The sequence below is a fragment of the Perognathus longimembris genome, chromosome 9 (assembly GCF_023159225.1).
Source record: "Perognathus longimembris pacificus isolate PPM17 chromosome 9, ASM2315922v1, whole genome shotgun sequence".
Taxonomy (NCBI): Eukaryota; Metazoa; Chordata; class Mammalia; order Rodentia; family Heteromyidae; genus Perognathus; species Perognathus longimembris.
Window position 1 is genome coordinate 65,482,040 of NC_063169.1, and position 20,156 is coordinate 65,502,195.

The 20,156-nt window shown below is 42.9% G+C and overlaps 2 protein-coding genes across 2 annotated transcripts in view; one reads left to right on the forward strand and one right to left on the reverse strand.

The window, feature by feature from the left end:
* Positions 1-20,156, reverse strand: part of Tfb1m (transcription factor B1, mitochondrial) — a 34,712-nt gene that overhangs the window by 9,497 nt on the left and 5,059 nt on the right. The window contains exons 3-5 of the mRNA XM_048354352.1: positions 12,608-12,716; positions 11,261-11,412; positions 4,822-4,941 (exon numbers count right to left, since the gene is read on the reverse strand). Coding sequence (XP_048210309.1) covers positions 4,822-4,941; positions 11,261-11,412; positions 12,608-12,716 — 381 coding nt within the window. The remainder of the gene's footprint in view (positions 1-4,821; positions 4,942-11,260; positions 11,413-12,607; positions 12,717-20,156) is intronic.
* Positions 618-1,423, forward strand: Cldn20 (claudin 20). Its single transcript, XM_048354353.1, is given in 2 exon segments — positions 618-665; positions 667-1,423. Coding segments are annotated over 2 exon segments (657 nt in total). The 3' UTR covers positions 1,276-1,423.

Consider the following 20,156-nt stretch of genomic DNA (forward strand, 5'->3'; position numbering starts at 1 on the left):
CCTTTCAGCCCTGAGATTATAGAAAAATCGCAATTAAGTCCTTGGCCCAAGGAAGGAAAAGAGAAAAAGATCCAAGTATCTTTAAACATCAATGGTTATAAGATACACAAATGTCAACTGTACACCACTGAATACTTTCTGTGGTTGAGCTCGTATCGCAAGACCTTAAAATGTATTTACCCCTAGAGGACAAAGAACATAATCCTATTTTCTACAACAGGATACCGAGTCCTAGGGAAGTTAGGGAAAGCCAAACACTGGCGCAGGGCGTTGAATGAACTATCACCGTGTTCTGCATCTCATGACCGAGTCACTCTAGCACGTCGTTCAAAATCAATCTCAGAATATTAAAAAGCAGCAGCGGAGGCAGGAAGGGGCAGGAAGGTGGGAACGGGGAGCCCCCGAGGGGCGCCTTGTGTGGCGGGGTGGATGCTTTTCGGCTCTTTCTGCAGCAGGCGGGCCCTTCCTTCCTTCCTCCGCGGCAGGGATGGGATGTCGGTCTTCTCTGCTTCGCTAGTTCTTCCGTTTGGTTTTCCACTGCAGACCCGGCGGCGGGGCGAGGCGAGGCGAGGCGAGGCGATCCAGCTCGGCGCGGGGATCGCGGCGGGGGACGCGGCATGGCCCCGGCGGGCGCCCAGCTCGCGGCCTTCGCGCTGGCCCTGTCGGGGGGTGTCGGGCGTGCTGGCGGCCGCGCTGCTGCCCAGCTGGACGGTGCGCGCGGACGCGGGCTCGGGCCTCGTCACGGCCGTCCTCCACCGGCACGGCCTGTGGATGGACTGCACGTGGCTGAGCACGGGCGTGTTCAGCTGCGCGCCCCGGCGCTCGGTGCTGGCTCTGCCCGCGCGCGTGCAGGCCGCCCGGGCGGCCGTGGTGCTGGCCGGCCTCCTCTCGGCCGCGGGGGCCTGCGCGGCCGCCGTGGGGATGGAGTGCACGCGCCTCGGGGGGGACCCGGGGACCAAGCGGCGCGCCTCGGGGGCGGCGGGGCTCTGCCTGGTGGCCGCGGGGGTCCTGGGGTTAATACCCACGGTGTGGTACGTGAAGGAGATCGTGGCCGCCTTTCTGGACCGGACGGTTCCCGAAAGCCACAAGCACGAGCCCGGAGCTGCCGTCTACGTCGCATTCATCGCCGCCATGCTGCTACTCATCTCCGGCAGTATTTTCTGCACTTCCTATGTAAAGAAGAATCCAGAACCTTGGCTCTCCCCCGCCAAGCAAGAACGTGTCTTTGACACACGGCGAGAGAATTCGGTGATGGACTTGAAGGATTACGTGTAGACAGCTGGAGAATGAGTAGGCGGCGAAGCTCCTGTGTGTGGCCAGGGCCTTATTCTAGATTAAAAAATAAATTAACCTGACTATGCTTCTCCTTTCCTACAGACAGAGCAAAATAAGGAAAAGCTCCGAGACAATTTCAAAGGCTAAAGAGAAGATCACCGGGGCTGGGGATACGGCCTAGTGGCAAGAGTGCTTATACATGAAGCCCTGGGTTCGATTCCCCAGCACCACATATATGGAAAAAGCCAGAGGTGGCGCTGTGGCTCAAGTGGCAGAGTGCTAGCCTTGAGCAAAAAGAAGCCAGGGACAGTGCTCAGGCCCTGAGTTCAAGGTCAGGACTGGCCAAAAAAAGAAAGAAAGAAAAGAAGATCACCTATAATTGTCTTCAAATGTCTTTCTTTTTCCATTACTGCTTTCATGTTTTATTTAAAGGTTTGTAATCAAAAGAGGTTCCAACTACATTAATAGGCAATTAACTGACAGCATCTTCTTCCTTTTTAAAATCTGCTACAGCTTCTAAACCTAACTGCCAAGTACGAAAGCTCCGTGCCGGTGTTAGTGAAGATCACCACCTGCCTCTGCCCCCTGCTTGTGGCCTGAACTCACAAGGGGCCAGGCCCTGGGGAGGGGGGAGGGGAGAGGAGGGGGGTCCACCCATTCGGGCGGCCCCCTTGCCCTGCTGCCCAAGCCCACACCCCACCCACGCTTCTCAGTTGAAAAATCTGTCTACAGGCATGTTCACAAAGACTGAGGTGAGTTGTTGGTTTACACCAAATGGTTTCAGAAAGGCTGGAACTTTATTTGCTCTTTAGTTCCCTCTTGCCCTCCAGGGGGTTCATTTGTCCGTGCCACTTGCCACCCTACTGGATCTTAAGGTCAGGGGTCGACCAGGCAGGAAGGGGGGGTCCCCTCTGGGCCAGGAACCCTGCTGCTGGGGCTGAGGACCAGGGGCTAAGCTATCACCCTCTTCCATACTTGAAGGCAAAGGGCTCCCGGCAGATGTCGGCACAGGCGCAGGAGTCTCCGATGTTGGTCAGGTAGCAAAGTCACCAGTGAAGGTGCACTGGAGACCCAGGCAGCAGGTACCCTTGATTTGGGGCCCAAAGGGCTTGGGGATCCCCAGATTCTTGCCCATCACCATCATCTGAAGCAAGTCAGGGGAGTAGGGCTTGGCGGGGAGCCTGGTGGTCTGCCGGTCGGGGGGACGCTGGTGCGCTTCTCCAGGGAGAAGAGCTGGGGGATGTCTCTGAGCCTTTTTGCTCAAGGGCTCCACTTCTGGAGTCTCATGGACTTGCCCGCTGGGCTGGCTTTGAACTGCAGCCCTCAGATCTCAGCTTCCTAAGTAACTAGGATCACAGGTGTAAGCCAGGGCACCCGTCTGGGAAGGATATCGTTTATGAGTACCTAAAACTAAAATATTATACATCTATTTTATAGGATACGATATTCTCTCTCCTAACTATTAATAGTTATTCTCTTTACATCTATTAATAGGAGAGAAAACATGAAAAGAATGATTTCATGAAAACTAAGAAGGGAACCATTTCAGTAAAGGCTTGATTATTTAAAGTGGCTATTCCTTTTAAATGGTCAAAATATTATTTTCTAAATAAGGCAAAAACGCCATACTAAGAATACTTATTTGAAAATTAGTCTGACAGGGCTGTTTGGACGCTACAGCTGAATCTGTCAGTGCTGCAGGCAGGCTGCTCCAAGTTCACTCACACTCTGTGGCCCTCTCCCTGCGCGTTGACAATGGCTCACTTAGCTGCCCAACGCGACTTGGGCATGACACAAGCTGAGAGGCGGCCACTTCCACGGAATAGAGGCAGAGAGACCGTCCGCAGGCGGGGTGGATGCAGCAGGGCGGACACCAACGCCGCCATCCCCGCGTGGGCGCGTCCGGAGCCGCGCTCTCCTCCCCCACCACCCTCCTCCCGGCCACGCCCCTCCTCCCCCACACCCCTGCGCCCGGCCACGCCCCTCCCCCCACAACCCTCCTCCTCCACACCCCTGCGCCCGGCCACACCCCTCCTCCCCCACAACCCTCCTCCTCCACACCCCTGCGCCCGGCCACGCCCCTCCCCCCCACACCCCTGCGCCCGGCCATGGTCCCCCTTGCTGTGGCCCACACAAGTCTCCCCAAGAACACGCTAGCTCTGGCGTTTCTGAGTCCTGGGGTCACGTGGTGACAACAGGCCGCTCCTCCCCCAGTGTCCTCAGAGGTCGCCCAGCGACAGCCGGGCTCTGAGTCCTCTGCCTGGAGGCCAGCTTGAAACGTCCTAAGGATGCTACCGAGTGAACACGATTCTTAGCCGCGCGCAGGAACGGGAACGGAAGCCAAGCAAGGTCCCAACTTGCTCAAGGCAGCCCACTGGGAAGAAGGAAGGAAGGAAGGGAATCTGCGCGAAGGGCCCAGGCTTGCGAGTTGAACTGCCTGGTCAAGGCCCTCAAGGTCTCAGAGTACACGGACTCCATCAACAACTCACTTTGCTCACACGCGAACGTGAGGTAAGATGGTCCCAGGCACAGCGCAGGCGTGGCGGGGAAAGAGAGGACGGATACTAGGCAGTGGGTACAGACAGCAGACTCAAAGGCTGATGATTTAGCATAAAACTGACAATTAAATCTGTGCTGTGGGGGAAGAGGGATTGAATTTCCAAATGTGGGGGACAGAATGGCAGAGGAAGTATTGCAATGGTGGGAAAGAACTTGCAGTTGTCGGAAATGCGTTCCCACATGCATCCATCCATTGCCATTGTGGTCAGAGTTAGCATTCCACATGGCTGGCCTCTGTCTTGATTCCTCGTCCTGCCCCAGCAGGACCCTGCCCCTCCTGATGCGAGGCTGGGTATGTGACTGCCGCACATCCTGCTGTCTCCTCCCCAGCCTGGCGCTTTTCTAAAAGCAGGTCTTCCATGCGGTGAGGAAATGGATACATTTTCATAGCTCCGTTTCTGCAATGATTTCTCAAGTAATGGTTTTTACTAAAAAGTCCCAGTTTTAAACATTTCTGGCACAGAAACGTATTTTCTATAATGAAAACTTACTCATGAAGCCAGCACCTAAGAGCTAAAGCCTAGTTTACTAGCCAACTGTTTTTCAATAGATGATTGATCATAGCACTGCCAAAAATAGGCAAAAACTTTCACATCAGAAAAGAATGCCTGATATAACTTTATTTGTAAGTATCAGAAGCCACACAAAAAGTTTGATTGACCAGAGAGCCACGTAACTTATCTTCCATTCTGGGATACTTATGAGCAGTAGGGGACGACAGTAATGAAGCTGACTAATACCATCATACAAACCCTGCATTTGGTCAAGAAGAACGATCTGGGAATAACAATCTGTACTGAAATTTGGGGTTTGTATTCAAGATAGGTTTTAAAACAGTTATGGTATGATTTGCATGTGAATATACACTAGATCCTAGAGATTATTTCCTATGAGTCATCCTTGGGAACGAGTATTACTACCCAGTTCTAACTTCCATCCTACTTCAGATATAAGATTAGATCTGCTCAAAACCAAGCAGAAGCTTACCTCTGGTTTGGGGACGAAGGCTTGGCCTGGGATGGTAAAGAGGTGCTTGACGTCACAGAGATATTGGGCCATAATGGAAAGGCGACTGCGCTGTTTGCTTCCTTTCGTGGCTACAAGTCTCTACAGAAGGACAAAAGTGTATTTCAGTAAGCAATCAATCCAAGCAGACCAGACAGAATGGAGCCAGCATGCCCTTATTTTTGGTACTAGATATTTATGGCAAGTTATAAGAACACAGGCTGATGTATGACAGTAGCCAACTCAGGGAATATTTTCCTCCAACATTATTATCAACTGAGGAGCACCTTTTAATTAATTGTCAATTATATCATGAACAATACATTAAAAAAATCATTAAGAAAACTTTCTTAGTAGCAACTATTAGGGATTTTCAAACCACTATTTTATCCTAAAAGCAAAACAACTAATCAATTAATACTTGATAATGAAATTCATAAGCTTATTGAAGAACTAAAGATGCTTAAATATTTAATTTTCTAAATTAGCTCAATATATGAATAGAATTTTTTAATGCTTTCCTTTATTTGAATGTAGTAAAACTGCACATTATATAATCCTTTTAGAAGCTGGGCACCAGTGGCTTATGGCTTATGTCTGTAATGCTAGCTACTCAGGAGGCTGAGACCTGAGGATCGTGGTTTGAAGACAGATCCAGGAGGAAAGTCAGTGAGACTCTTCTTTTTTGTCTTGTTGGTTATGGGGCTTGAACTCTGGGCCTGGGTGCTGTCCCTGAGCTACTTTTTCTAAGACAAGTGCTCTACCACTTTAAGCTACAGCACTACTTCTCGTTTTCTGGTGGTTAATTGGAGACAAGAATCTCATGAACATTCCTGCCCAGAGATGGTTTTTAAACTGTGACCCTCAGATGTCAGGCTCCTGAGTAGCTAGGATTACAGGCTTGAGCCACCAGCACCTGGCTTTGTGAGACTATTTCCACTAAAATTACCAAAAAAAGCTGGAAGTGAAGCTGTGGCTCAAGTGGTAGTATGCTAGCCTTGAGTAAAAGAAGCTCAAGGACAGTTCCCAGACCCCGAGTTCAAGCCCTCAACTGGCACTAAAAAAAAAATTCTTGAAGATTTAAGTTATTCTTGACAGTTAAATTTGCAAAACAAAAAGTATAGGAATTTATTCTTTCATGCCACCAGATATTTTATATAGAAATTAGAAATGTATTAGCTATATTTTATTTAAAAATATTAGATACACACAAATCTATAAATCCAATTCAATTTTAATAAAAACTCCAGGATTTTTAAGAAAAAAGTACACATACACACACACACCTGTAACTGACATCTGACATTTATGTTACATAAATGTCAGATGTAATATAAATGTAATATAATGTAATAAAATGTAATATAAATGTTATGTAATACAAATGTTATATAAAAGATTATATAAAACTTAAAGACCGGGCTGGGAATATGGCCTAGTGGCAAGAGCGCTTGCCTCCTACACATGAAGCTCTTGGTTCGATTCCCCAGCACCACATATATGGAAAACGGCCAGAAGGGGCGCTGTGGCTCAGGTGGCAGAGTGCTAGCCTTGAGTGGGAAGAAGCCAGGGACAGTGCTCAGGCCCTGAGTCCAAGGCCCAGGACTGACCAAAAACAAAAACAACAACAACAACAAAAAACCTTAAAGACCAAGCGCTCCTAAAGAATAGCAACAATGCAGGTGAGAGCACTCACAACTCTGGTCATCAAGTTAAGGCAATATTGCTAAAGGCACAAATAAACAAATGGAACAATAGATTTAGGGAAGACCCAAGCAGATATGAACATGACACCTCATATGTACAGTATCAACAGCTAATGGAAAAGGATGGCTCATTCCATTCAGTAAGGAGAACAAAGTAGGCCCCAACCACGTACCATAAATGAAAATACTAAGTGAACCAATGGTAAGTGAGAAACAAAGTCTTAAGCTTGTTCTTATTATCTTCAACTCCCATGTGTTATGGATGCAAAAGCAGAGACCACAAATGATGAATACATTTGACTATTAAAATTAAGAATTCATGTACAATACAAACCTTGTAAAGCTGAATAACAGACTGAGAGAAGGGCTCTGAAGAACCAAGGGATTGTATTCAGAACATAGATGAGAAGGCTACATAGTAGTCATTAATAGGATAAGCCACAGACAGTACGATGAAGAAAGCACAGAAGAGCAGCCCAAAGTAACCATCACCACAATATGTTCAACCTAGTAACAAAGTAGGGATCTGCAAATTAAAACCACAATGAGATGTAATGTCATTCCTGTGAAATAAATCCTGAACTCCCAGGCAGGTTAGTGAGAGTGAAAATTGGTATAAACACACATCACTGGGCAGTTGGTCCAACAGCTGACTGACCTTGAGTTAACCCACATGACCTTCTAGGTCTATCTTTGGGAATGTCTTCGGATAGTTTATATACTTACACAAGGAGATGTGTAAGAATGGTCACTGTAGCATGATTATGAAAGAAAAAGACGAGTTCAAATTACAATAATTTTGCCGGCAGATTAGAAAATAATAATTATAATAAAGAGGTTATTAGCATAGGCTGTAGAGAAAAAAATGAAAGTGGTAGAACATCAATATGATCTAATGACATTTATATAAAATCCTTAAGAGGCACTCCTGTTGTTCTGTGTGTGCACATAAGACACCCACAGTAACAATTAGAAAACGTGTTAGGCGGCTCATCCAGAGCAGGGAAAGAGAGAAAGAGCATGAAAGAGGGATCCAGATTCATTTACAATATGTTATTTCTCTAGAAAAGAGATGAAAATACAGCAGTATGTTGGGGCTGGAAAGAGCTGAGTGGCGAGCAGAAGGATGGGCCTGCTCTCCGTGTTCTTAGGACAACCCAAGCCTCGTATTAGCGACTCAGGGCCAATGTTACAAAACCCAGGGGTGACTGGAACATTCGGGTCACTCATGCCATCGCGGGAACTGCACTAAACTGTCCGAGGCACTCTGGGAGCTGGGAGCAGTTTTCTGAGTTGTGTTCAGTGAAGCTTCCCGTTTCACGACCACATGGAGCACACGTTTCACACAGGCCGGCCCTTTGCTTTTTCTAACCTGCTCTGGGTGTGAAAACCATATTGTTTGGCTTGTTAGAACTTCATCTTAAGATTACAAAATGGATTCTGGGTGAGAAATTCCCAAAGAGAGAGCCAGGGCCTATTTCACCACACCCCGGTGCCCTCATTTTATTTTAAACAACCTGGTTCTAAATGACTAAAACGACTGGAATGCCAAATTCAAGAAATACTTCTAGTTCTCCAGGAATAAAAAAAAAAAATCCGCTTAATTTTCTCACTAATATTAAAGTCAAAAATTGCAAATACTCCGTAAATGTGTATCATCCAACTGGCACAACTCAAAGCAGATCTTTAAAACCAAATGCAGCACAGACATACTGACAAAACTAATAAAATGAACCCTAAGAAATGCCTACAGTTTTGAAATTATTATTTCATTCTGGATTTCCTTCTTTTTAAGATCTAGCTAATGTTTTACTTTACATTTGAAAGATGTGCTTCAAAAGATGAATTTGAGAATTTAAAATCACTTTAACTAAAATAAGGAACCTTGCCAAGGCAAGAAAAGATTCTAATTTGATGTAAAAACACACTCTAGCATATTTCACTTAGAAAGCAAAGCACCCAGTAGCCAGGGGAGTGATGTCCTAGCCTACAGCCATGACCCAGCCCATCTTTATAATAAAGGCACCTAGATTGGGAAGATGAAAACATGTGAACCAAGGGATTTAATTTAGAATCAAGCAGCACATGTAATGGCCCCAATTTATTTAAATTCAAGTCACAGACAAGAAAGCTCTATGAAAGACTTCATTAAAAGCTAGCTTAAAGAGTTGAATGGTCTGTCAACCACTCTATTATGCACTGTGAGTTTTGGAAATAGATAATATTATAGGTGAAACTATGAAACTCAAAATCCATTAGGATAGATGATTTTAACAACAAAGGCCAAGAAAGAAGCTAGCTAAATGTTCAGTAAAAGGAAACCTTTCTAACCCTTGAGCTTTTAAAAGCATTCTGAATATGAGAAAAACAGGGGTCAAAGAATTCACAAGGACAGTGGGAATTTTTTTCTCCTATTCTTCCAAAATAACTTTAAGTATAAGTAGAAAAGTTAGGCTTATAGTGAGAAGGCACACATCCTTTCGTAATTAATTCTACAGTAAATGAAGAGGTGCCTCCTCTCCTCCTGGGCAGGTGCTCACATACAGCCCTGGTCTTCTGGAAATGACAGAAGACAAAGAGGTTGATGCTAGACCCTGTTAGGAAAATCATAGGCCTATCACATGGAAACCTGAACACCATGACTTCAGCCTGTGACTTACATTCAAGTTCAATGAAACAGTCACAGGTTTACCAAAGACTCCTTTTTGCCCTACCAGTATTTAATCTGACCACTATCACAACCAGGTTGTGTGATTCTGGACATTCTGATCTATCCATGTATGGTAAGCTTCAACATACATCTTAACACTTGATAGGCAAGCCCTTCTCCTTATTCCTTTTGTCACTTTTTATGTATTCTTGCGGGTACTATCCTTAAGAAAATCCATAAAACTCACTACATATCAAGGTAGATTCACTTATGATAATTACATTAGCTATGCAAAAGTTTTTGGAAAAATAATCAGCACTTTTTGTTTCATTCCCTTCTACATTTAGTTTTCTACTTATTTGTCAGTAATTCAACCCCAAACTTGTGTAACTATTTTTCAATATATGTAAATATGATCTACATGATCAAGTTCTGCTTTCTTACTTGGCTCTGCTCTGATCTGTTTCTCCTGAGGATTCCCTTCTCTCTGGTCCAACTTTTGCAGAGAAGTATTGTGTGTATGCGTGTGCATAGGCGTGCACGTGAACTATTAAACATAATGCTTTTAGAATGTAACAGAAAGATATCTTCATGATCTCAAGACACAAAAAGTGCCATTCCTGATTACCAACAGACAATGACAACAGGCCACAGAGCAGACAGGGAAATCTCAGCACATGTAAGTAATAAAGGCTGGAACAGAGAGCATATCAGGATTTCAAATCTGTGGAGAAAGGTCAGCCACCCATCAGAAGATGAACAAAAAGGAAGCAGTTCATGTGTAAAATACCAAGTAACCTTGAAGGCTAGTGGGCATATAAAATGGCACTCAAGTTCACTAAAAATCAGAAAGACAAAATAAAATATAATGATATGCCACTGCTCCCAGATTAACAAGAAATGTGTGTGTCTGGCAAGTCCTAGTAAGAATGTGGAACAAAATGAACACACACACACACACACACACTCTCTACTGGTAAGAATGAAAATAGACATAATGACTTTAGAGAACATTATCCAGCAACAATGAAGATTTGCAAGGCTACTTCTGGGCTCATTCCTAGACAAATCTCGTTCTCATGGCCCAGGTGACATAAATATAAGAATGTTCACGACAACTTTGCTTGTATTAACAAAACACTGAAGCTAATTCCAAGTCCCCAAACAGGAGCCTGGACAAATTACGACAAGCAGTGCATAATATACACACACTATATAAATTACAAATCTCAGGAGCAACTTTGAGAACAAATGCTACCAAAGATGTTCAGAATAATAAGAATGAATACTGTATGAATACATTTAGATACAGCCGCTCAAAGTGGGGGGCGGGAGGGCAAATCTACACTATATGACACATATGGGTATAAATCTATGTGACCAGATAGCAGAGGAGAAAAATGAATCCCAAGTTCACAGTTCTCATTGCCCTGGAGGTCAGGACTAGACTGGAGATGCCATCAGTAAGAGGTGCAGCTGTGTGCGCAGCCTCCTCCTCAAACCTCTGCAGCTCAGAAGTCTATCCTGGAGGTTTCCTTCCTAGAGATGAACTTGGAACACTGCCATGGGGAAGGGGCAGCAGACATGGCTGAGATGTGTGCATGTGTGTATGTGCGTGCGTGCTTACGTCCAGGGGCAGGGATAGTCCATGTACTGGATAATGAGTTTATTTCCTTTCTTGGCCTGCAAGTAATTATCACATTCATTAATGGTCGGCCCACTGAGTGCAGAGAATCCGTTCTAAGGCATCACAGTCCAGTATTTGCACATGCTTATACGCCTAGTGTCGCACAGCTTTCTTCTTTCTCTGATCATGCCTATGGTAGTGGTCCTCATTTACCACCCTGTTTTTTGGCTGATACATTTGTTCATGGTCTCTCTTATAAATTTGCAGCAGTTACATCACTGTCCACACTGTATGCTTACCTTAGAGCTAAGCTTTTGGGTTTGTTTTTTTTTCTGTGTACAATTAACACAGAACATTCAGTCAGAAGCAAAATTGCAGTGTTATTTTGTTTTGGAATTTGGTCATGTGATAAAATGTCCGGAAACAGTGCACACTTACCTCAGCCACTTCCTTTTGGAAGGTCAAGGTCATTTGAGTTCTGCCATAAGCAAAAGGCCCATTTTTAAGGGAAATATTTTCAAGCCATTTGATGATTAGTGGAGTTGAAACACTGAAAGGCAGATTTCCAATAATATGTAGCTTTGGAGGATCTGTTTGGCAGAAGAGGAAGAAATAAAAACCTTAGATAACGTCATCAATGTATGAGAAATATTTTCATTAAGAGGAAAATCAAACTAGATATTAATAGCATCCAACAAAAAACACAAAAAATATAGCTGAGTATTGTTAGTCCATTAATTCTTTAAAAGCAGTCTAAAGAATTAATGTTTTTTTTTAAATAATCTGTTGTACATCACTAAGGAAAAGTTCTACTTAGTTGGTATTTAGTCAGTGAGTGAAAGTTTTCAGATTTCTGGTTTAGAAATTCTATGAAAGGAAGTTTATTGGAAGGAAAGGTAATTTTCCTTGAACACGAGGAAGTTGCCTGTGGGGCTACTGGGGTGTCAGATGTCCATGGGGGACGGGGGAAAGCTAGGCTGGATATGACATGTGAAAAATGCCCTCAATACTGAGGTGAAAAATAAAATCACAAGAACGGAGCAACCCAGACAAATCTGAAGCATGAGAAGATGCTTACAGAGAAAAACTCCCAGTAAAAGCACATGAAAAATGGATGACAGAAATAACCAGTGGCAAAGAATAGTTATAGCAAGTTCACCAATGTCAAAGGAAACACGGGAGGGACTAGCCTCAGAGAAGACGAGGTGGATAACAGCTAAACGAATGCAGAAATGTAGGCAGGTTTGAAAGAGGAAGGGCACTGCAGTCCTTGGATGGCTGAGGTAAGGACCGAGACCTGCAGGCTGTTTGCTGAGAAGGGCTCGTTAGAAGGTAGACACTAGGAAGACCACCGGAAGCCTAGCTTAGGGTGGTCAGAGACATAGGAGCACTGTGTCTAGATCCAGATGTGTCCATGTCTTTCTTCCATTTTTTCTGAGTTTCTAGTAAACAAGAAACGCACAACTATGTGTTCTACAGGCTGGCACAGGGCAGGTAACACTTGTCCTTGAAAGAATATAACCTTGGTGGGTCATTGAATACAATCCCACCACACTTAGCACATCTTTACATAGCACCAAACAAACAAAAAAACCCAACCCCTCCTTCCTTTTTATATTTTAGAAGGCAAACAAATATTGCACAGTATATAACTGTTCAGATATTTTAATATAAATATATAAAACAAACCTACAATGATATCTAATACAATAAATATTTGACAAAAGAAATAAATGACAAAAGAAGTTGATACATAATGACAACCGAATAACTCAGAGAACTTACCATCCTCCCAGTTTCTTTTCACACTCTGTGGAAAAGCCTTTTCTAACTTAAATGTCAACACATCTCCATGCACAATTCTGAGCTTCCCAGGTGCTGCATCGGAAAGCATCTAGTTTACAAAACAGGAGAATAAGGTGAGCTCATACACTCAGAGAGAAACCAAGACACACTATTCAGTGGGAAAGGGAGAGATGAGCGCAATCACTGATGAACTAACAGCCCACGATGTGGGCCGTGTTTATCACACACGTGACTGTAGGTAGTAACAGGTAACTGTGCAATAGCTTATAATTCCACAAAGAATATGGCAGCATAAATTCTATTTCTGCCTAGAACTCAGCATAAAATCAACTCATATCATAATGAAATACTGAGAATTAGGAATAAACCATATAAAAACGTAAGCTTAGTTCTACCAAGTTGTTTTTTGTTGTTGTCATTGTTTTGTTTTTTGGTCCATCATGGGGCTTTTCCTCTGAGCCTGGGCACTGTTCCTGAGCTCTTCAGCGCAAAGCTAGCACTCTACCACTTGAGCCACAGGATCACTGTCAGTTTTCTAGTGGTTAACTGGAAATAAGAGTCTCACAGACTTTCCTGCCTAGGCTGGCTTTGAACTGTGACCCTCAGATCTCAGCCTCCTGAGCAGCTAGGATTACAGGCATGAGCCACTAGCGTTCGGCTCTAAGTCTTTACGGCCTAAATATACACAAAGGATACTAATCCTTATAAAGACATTTATAAATGGTCACAGATAAGTTTTGAGGTCATTTGGTTTGATATGGTTGGCCACCATCATTTAACAATAATAACCACACACCTGTGATACTAGTTATTTAATGATTATTCAAAATCACCATTATTAGCTTAAAATTAACCTGAGGAGTTCCAGATAATGAATCTTAGAAAATACAGTAACTTCAGTATGTTGAAAAGTTAGATATTTCCCTCTGGGACATGCACTTACTGTATTAACATTGAGAATTTAATGACAGCATTTACCAAGAATAGAAAAGGCTGAAGTTTTTCTTGTAATTATGCTTCATGTAATTAAAACAAATAAATTAGCCTATTGAAAATAAAGAGGCAGAACGAAAAGCTCATGTTACATGATGTCAATATAGAAAATAATTAGGTAATTAGGACTAAAACCAATGTAAATTTGACTCCTTGGTATTAGTTTATATGCTTGGATAACCACATCTAAAACATAAATATTTCCCACACTGAGTACAACTTCATACTCCAAAGCTGATATAAATAGTAATCTTCCACCCTTTCCCGTGTGTAAAGGAGCATTTCTGTTCTGAATCTTTTGCATTCCTACTCAGGCTTAAGACTCAGTTAATGACAAGCCGAATCCGCCCTGTGAAGTTCCACCATGTCTGTGAGCACTCTGTAGGACCAAAGTCCCCTTGGGGCCTCCCCATGCAGAAGAGAGGAATGGCCATGCAGGCCACTGGATTCCTAGGGGCCTTGAAGGAATTAGGGAGAAAAAAACGTGCATGTGCTGACTGAATTGATGTTATCTTTGTAGACAACAGCTTTTATTTTTCCTCCTTCAGTTCTGGGGTTTGAACTTAGGGCCTCAAGCTTGCTAGACTGGGCACTCTACCACTTGAACCATACCTCCAAGGCCTATTTTGCTGGTTATTTTGGAAATGGGGGTCTAGTGAACTTCCTGTTTTTGAACTCCATCATCTAGCTCTCGACTTCCTGAGTAGCTAGGATTACAGGTATAAGGATTACAAGGGTCTGACTAGACAATAGCTTCTTCTTTTACCCCGTCCTAGTGCTTGAACTCAGGGCCTGGGCACTGTCCTTCAGTTCTTTTTGCTTGAGGTGAGCACTCCACCACTGGAGCCACAACTACACTTCCAGCTTTTTTTGTAGTTAACTGGGGAGAAGAGTCTTATGAACTTTCCTGCTCTGGCTTTGAATTGCAATCCTCAGGTTTCAGCCTCTTGGGTAGCTAGGATTACAGGCATGAGCCAACAATAGCTTCTTAAACACCTAAAGAATGCCCAGCAATGATAGATACACACAGGTTTTCTAACCAAATGTAATGGCAGAAAATGTTTTCACTCGGCTTATGCTCTTTGGGAACATGGTGGGGGCAGGCAAGCACTATTACAGCCCTTCAACCTTTACAACCCTGGAGGTGTAAAGAGCCGATGAGCATGGGTGCAGGCAAATGAGTATCTGTATTCCCACAAACTATTCTATCATTTTAATTTTAGCTTTCAATCCTGTGCTGTTCCAAAACCAGATGTAACAAAGCTTTGAATAAAATACACTCACTGACTAAAGAAGGAATCGAAAACAAAATCATGAAGGGGAGAAGAACCTGTAACACATGCCCACTGGTCATCTTACTCTTAGAAGTTTTAGCTCCCACAATTTGCACCATGAAGTATAAAATTCTTACTCCCTATTAGAATTAAAAGTCTCCAGGATAGAAAATGGTTTTTGTGGCATAAAGTTTTAAAAGGTTCATGAAGAAACAATGTAATGGGCATGTCTTTAATAAGAATCAAAAACAAGAGAAACAAATACAAAAGCTTTTCTCTATAGCCATTAAAAAAAAAAAATCCACTAACAAGTCAAGTCTTACTGAAAGCTTTCCAGTAGGGGGCACGTAGCCGCTGTCCACCTGGGCAGCTTTTTGATTTAATTTGATGAGAAAAGAATTTATGCAATTCTTTGGAACTTAGGTAAAAATTCTAATTTGCTTGACAACAAAGAACTCTATCAAAGGGCTATTTTGTATATTTTATGCCACCTTCTCACAGTGAGAGCCTCACAGCAGCCGGCCAAGGCTTCATAATGAGCTAAGCATTCATTACCTTCTTCGGCTCTGCCTTAGAGTAGGGCGAACACACCACCAAAATAAACACTTGCAGAGGGGCAGGCAAAACTGTAAAGCAAACACTGTGAGAAGAAACCATGATATGAAACGTGATAGATAAAAAAAAGATAGATAAAAAATTATTCTTACATAGAATGCACAAGGAAGATGGATGCTGTATTCCAAAGACGTAGATAGTGTTAAAATAGATTTCTTTCAGAGGAGATGATCGTGACTTAATTTGCTTGCTCTTTCTTTTGTTGCTGGTCCTGGGGCTTGAACTCAGGGTTTGGTGGTATCCTTGAGACAAGTTGTGCCTTTACCACTTGACCCACAGCTCTCTCTACTTCTGGCTTTTTCTGAGTAGTTTATTGGAGATAAGAGTTTCACAGACTTTCCTAGCTGGGCTGGCTTTGAACTGCTATCCTCAAATCTCAGCCCCCCGAGTAGCTAGAATTACAGTCATGCGCCACCAGCACCTGGCTAACTGGCTTGCTTTTTAAACAAGACCAGAATACGTACAGTAGAAACTCATTTACCCTGACTCCTCAAGGAAGCAGATGTTTGATTTAGTAAATTTACTATTCACACCCTTCTCTGATAACATTTTTAAAGAATAAATGACAGAAGAAAATCTTTTAAAACTACATTGTATCTTTCTCTTAAGAACCCTGGACCTAGTGCCTTTTTTCTTGATGACTTTGGCTTCAATGAGAGGATCTCAATGGTTGTGAACATGTGTTTCACCCTGACCACTGGCTTTCTATTTGTCTTTCACAGTTCTCCTGACACCATCAGTGACTGCTACTTCTTGCTATAGCAGGAAGTCTGTTACAGAGCTAGGTCTGCTCCTAGAACTGGCTCCTAGAACTTCAGCTAAAAGGTATCTCTTGCTTAATTGTGAAGTTTTCCTCTTGACCAACTATAGTTGTATTAAGTACAATACATGTTTATAGTAAGTAGCTGTATCACAACAGAAAGAAGGAAAAAAACCAGCCTTCCTTTAAAAATATATACTGATGATATATGAATTTCAAAATTCCATTACTTTTAATTAAAAAGTTCTTCCTGCTAGAATGTCTAAATTACTTTACAAGTCTCCTTACTTAGGAAGGAGACTAATTATAGTAGTAGCCATTCACTGGCTCCTGGAAGTATGTCAGTATTTTTACATCCATTTCTATCTGTCCTGTACTCTATGTCAAGAATATACACGAACTTTCAAGAATGGAAAGCCGAAGCTAAAAAATTTCAACAGCAAGCTCAAGATTATCAAGACAGTACATACCTGAGATTTGAGCACTGATCTATTGATTCTATGCACACGAAACAACAGACCTCCCTGTATTTACCTTTCATAAAACATAGAGGCGGGGCTGGGAATATGGCCTAGTGGCAAGAGTGCTTGCCTCATATACATGAAGCCCTGGGTTAGATTCCCTAGCACCACATATATAGAAAAAGCCAGAAGTGGCACATGAGCCACAGCTCAAGTGGCAGAGTGCTAGCCTTGAGCAAAAAAGAAGCCAGGGACAGTGCTCAGGCCCTGAGTTCAAGCCTCAGGACTGGCAAAAAAAAAAAAAAAAAAAAGAAAAAAATAGAGGCAACACTAATCCTAGTCAATACTACTGGGCTTACTTTTTCTCTAGAACTTCATGAAGCAAGCACATTAACTTTTGTGTTAAGAAGAATCATTGGCTAACACAATACATTAGGAACCAGAAATATTCTCCTTCCTTAAATCAATAAATAAGAGATGAAATACATGAAACAAAAATTTACATTTATTAGACACCAACCTGCAGATCTAAGAGGACCAGTGTAGCCCAGCTAAAGAATTACAAAGGAAAGCACACAAAAGCACTTCATGATAAAAATGTTCAACCAATGGAAAAGAGCAAACCTTAAAAGCAGTCTGAGGAAAACAAAAGAGGAGCAAAGATAAGGATGATGGCAGACCTCTTACTGAAAACAAGGCAACTGAGAAGACAAGAGAGCAACATCTTTAGGGTACTGAAAGAAAACCCTGTTGATGTATTTTTCAAAAGCAGTGGAAAAGTAAAGGCGTTTATTTTTAATTCATACAAAAGCATCAGATTCACTACCCACAGACCCTACTAGATGTGTATACTATACATAGGGGGGAATACTGTCTCCATGAAAGATGCATACTATAAATCTTCAGCTGACCATCAAATTAATATAAGAAAGCTGCATGTGTGAATAATGGCCTCCCAAAGATGTTCCTAAGCTCTGAGATCTATGATATTACATGGGAGAAAGGACTTGGCAGGTGTGAGTAAATGAAATCTTTTAGATTCAAGAGATTATCCTGGATTGTCTCGGCAGGTCCAATGTAATCACAAGGCTCCTTATAAGAGAGAAGCAAGAGAATTAGAGCTAACAGTGGAGATGGTGAAGCAAGAGCTCTGAGTAAATGAATTCCAGAGGACTACAGTAGTACTTAGCAGGAAATTTACAGCACTAAATGCCTGTAGGAGAACAGGCAGGGCCCAAGTCAATTATCCCAACTTACACCTTTAACAAGCTGTAGAAAGAACGAATCAAGCCCAAAGTAAGCCACGGAGGACTTCTTCCGGGCAGAAATCAACAAAATTGAAAACAAAACACGGAAAAGGGAATAAAAAAAATGAAAAGCTGCCTTGTGGAGAGGAGCAATAAAGCTGACCTACTCTGCAGCCAGACCAATTAGGGAATAAAGAGAGACCCACATAAATGGTCAACATCAAAAAGACCAGAGGTGACCCCATTACTGACTCTGTGTTAGGCAGCTGGCCTACCACCCTCCCCCCATCAATATAATTCACTAACAAGAACAAAAAGCCCCCATAGTATCATTTTTATTATTATTTATTTAGAAAATTCAACACTCATTATCTAAAACCCAAAAATCTTCTCTGTAAACTAGTTATTACAGGGACTTCTCTCAATATGATAAAAAAAAATCATCTAATCAAACTCAGTAGAACAAACCAAGGAGATCGGCCCTAAAAGATCAGGGACAAGGCAAGGATGTGCACTCTCATCAGTCACCTTCAGCACTGTACTCCCTCCAAGGCAGCAAGAATCTATCTACTCAGTCACAGAAACATACCGAACACATCAACCATCAAAAAGTACTAACGAAGCAATACGTAAGAAGGTTACAGTGCCTCTCACTGGGTATCTACCAAGCTCTTATGGGACAACCTTACCTCCTCCTCCTCGGCCTGTTACACACAACCTCAAAAAGCCCCGGGTGCTCAAGACCCAGGCACAACAATGTGACTGTTTACAACTGGGATTGTTGAGCATTTACTAAGTGGCAGGGAATCACTTTACCCTAACACCCCAGCGAGTGAAAGGTGGTCAATGAGACAGAATTTGCTGCCCAAGGTTACAAAACTAACAGTAGAACCTGAGTCGGTTCAGTCATCTGGACACTGAAAGCCACACTCTACTATGAAGGCGTCCCTCTGTGGTTTCGCAGTTCAGTCATGCTTTCTTATCTTCACAGCACGCTGAGAGGGAGCCTACATGTTCTTGCCTAGGTGTTCCTTCCCTGGCTGCCTTCTGATTATGCTGTAAAACTGAGTTAGGCTACAAATGACATACTTTCAGCTAGAAGACATTTCATAAATTATTACACTTTCTTTAAAAAGTAATTCTATTAGCTTAGAAATCACTGGAATGGAATCCTTAAAATAGATCACTTTCCTTCTGCCTTTACTCAGTTTTATGATTAATTTAGGACCTCTAATAGAAAGTAGTTTTACATATTGAAACATTCTTTATAAGAAAAAGAAGGCTACACGTTAGTACCCAACATTTCTTTTAAGACAAGTCTTTTTCCGATGTAGAAGGAACTAAGAATTAAGTTTGCTTCTTCTGAAATGGATGAGAAGTCAAATATACATTTCCTGTAGTTTACCTTGAAAATTAACTTTGTTTTGAGAAAGGAGAGCAGAAACCTTTTTTTTTTTTTTTGGCCAGTCCTGGGCCTTGGACTCAGGGCCTGAGCGCTGTCCCTGGCTTCTTCCCGCTCAAGGCTAGCACTCTGCCACTTGAGCCACAGCGCCGCTTCTGGCCGTTTTCTGTATATGTGGTGCTGGGGAATCGAACCTAGGGCCTCGTGTATCCGAGGCAGGCACTCTTGCCACTAGGCTACATCCCCAGCCCCAGAAATCTTTTTGATAATCCATGCTACGTGTTTACTTTTTCCTACAGAATAACAAATTTCGCAGTTAATATGACACACGAAGGCAGCGACAGTTGAGAGTGAATCTCTTTATTTCCCATGTGAGACATTTAGGCTCTGAGGAAGGTACTGTCCCCTGTCCTAGATACAGAGCAGGCAGGACTCAAATCTCTACCCTTAGGACAGTGACCTTCCAGAGTCACCAGTCTGACAATAAACAAATGAGAACATATTCCCAGCATGTACCATGATGATAAACCTAATGAGATAGTACAAGGTACAGGGCAGGGAGGAGGGGCCTGCAGGATGGGGGTGGTAGAGAAGAGAAGGAGGGCGGCTCTTGTTTCCAGTACTGATTCTGAACTTAAGGTCTTGAATACATGATAGGCACTGGACCACTTGAGCCATACCCCCAGCTCCTTTTCCTTCTTCTAACTTTTGGATAGTGCCTCACATTTTTTTTTTTGCCTAGGGACCAGCCCTGGACTGTGATTCTCCTACCCATG